Genomic DNA, 1927 nt, shown 5'->3' on the forward strand with positions numbered 1-1927 from the left:
AATATGAGAATTTTGTTCAAAAAAATATTTTGAACTAAAAAGTTTGAAATTTCAGAATTTCCTTTTAAAAAATTTCAGACTCAAGTACTTTATCAAAAAACAAAAAGAAAAGCATGACACATTCCATTTTCTCTGCGTCTCTTCTCTCTTATACTCTCTCGCTTCTTTTTCCACTGTTTTAAGTGGTTGTTGTCCTCTTTTTTCATCTCCATTAGCGTCTTTTATGGCAAAAATAGAATTTGAGGGAAAATTTGACATTTTTATTGTTTTTCTAACGGAAAAAAGCCAAGAAATCCAGTTTTAATTGAAAGAATAGCTTGGAAATTTGAAGTTTAGCTCTTCCCGCCGTTTTGAAACTCTGCGAAATTGCGTAGCGGTATTTGCGGACCATCAAACCGTTTTCAGATTTTCGACGAATTTCTCATTTTTTCAGCTTAATTTTCATGATTTTTTCAGATTTCTAGGCCAATTTTTCGCGAAAAATCCAATTTTTCAGGTGAAAAATGTCTAAAACCTACTGCTACACCCGTCTGACCACCCATTCGAACGGTGGGGTGCCACCAAAGAGTCCACCCGAGGAACCGCCCATCTATTCGCCAGTTTATTCGTCTGTGGTACGGAAAAAGGGGAAAATGAGAGAAGAAAAAGAATTTGGAATGAAAATCTAGAAAAAATTCAAGAAAAAATCGAAAAAATAATTTTTTCAGACAAAAAATCTAGAATTTCAGGCCAGAAATTGGTTTAAAATTGCTAAAAATTCTGTGAAAATTGCTGAAAAATGAAGAGAATGATCAAAAATTCCGAAAAATTCAATTTTTTGAAAATTTGAAAAAAGTCAATTTTTCAGCTAAAAGTTGGAATTTTTCGAGAATTCTAGGGTTGAAAACGCTGAAAATCACGATTTTCAGCTTTTAACCTCTGGAAAATCGAATTTTAGACGGTTTTCCAGGCTGGAATGCTGAAATTCAGACTTGCATCATTTTCAGCCAAATTTGGGCAATTTTCGAGCTTAAAACTCATTTTTAGGCCTCAGAAATGCCAAAATCGTGCTTAAAACCTCAATATTAGCCTAGAAACCATGTTCGCGACGATTTCGGACAGATGGCCTAGAAATCCAAAAATTTGGTTTTCTAGGCCATCTCTCCAAAATGCTTGGAAACATGATTTCTAGGCTAATTTTAGGGTTTTAAGCTCATTTTCAGCCTCAAAAAGTGCAGAAAAGTCGATTTTCAGCCAAAAAATCCCCATTTTTCAGTTCCACACCCCTCTCCGCAACTCTTCCTCGACTATCAACACTGCCGGATCGGCTTCTGATCGTTTTTCGAAAATTCCGACCTCATTGTCATCGGCGCTACAGTATGGAGGAAACAGCCATCACCATGGTGGTCATGGTGATGAGAGGTAAAATAGGAGTCATTTTGAGGTGGTTTGGGGTGGAAAATGGTCAGAAATGAAGGGATTTAGACCGGAATTTCCGAAAATGCGAGAAAAAATGGTCTAAAATAGGCATTTTTGATGTGATTTGGGCTGAAAAATGGTCAGAAATGGAGGATTTTAAAGGTTTTTTTTTCAATGTTTTGTGTTTTCTGAATTTTTCTACCCTAAAAAGATGGTTTCGACGACGGAAGCCAAGAATTCTGGACATCTGGACGCTACGGACACACACGAACCATATTTTTTGGACTTTTGGACATCTGGACACCAGGACACACAGGAGTCCCAATTTTGGATATCTGGACATCTGGACACTCAGAATTCTCTGTTTCTTGTTGTAAAGCCTCCATTATTCCAATAAATTATTAGTTTTTCTTGATTTTTTCAAACATGCAGACATCCGGAAGTGCAGATACACAGAAATCTGAGGAATCTGGACACCTGGACATTCGGATAAACAGAAATTCCAGTTTTTGGACATTCAGAGCCTCAA

At 36.7% G+C, this 1927-nt stretch overlaps 1 protein-coding gene across 1 annotated transcript; it reads left to right on the plus strand.

Moving 5' to 3' along the window:
- Positions 1–503: 503 nt before the first annotated feature.
- Positions 504–1405, plus strand: CBG26547 (the record flags this gene model as incomplete). Its single annotated transcript, XM_045236283.1, has 2 exons — positions 504–614; positions 1256–1405. The coding sequence occupies 2 exons, from the start codon at positions 504–506 to the stop codon at positions 1403–1405; spliced, it is 261 nt and encodes an 86-aa protein (XP_045100654.1).
- Positions 1406–1927: the final 522 nt, after the last annotated feature.

Source organism: Caenorhabditis briggsae (assembly GCF_000004555.2).
Source record: "Caenorhabditis briggsae complete genome, chrIV, whole genome shotgun sequence".
Lineage (NCBI taxonomy): Eukaryota > Metazoa > Nematoda > Chromadorea > Rhabditida > Rhabditidae > Caenorhabditis > Caenorhabditis briggsae.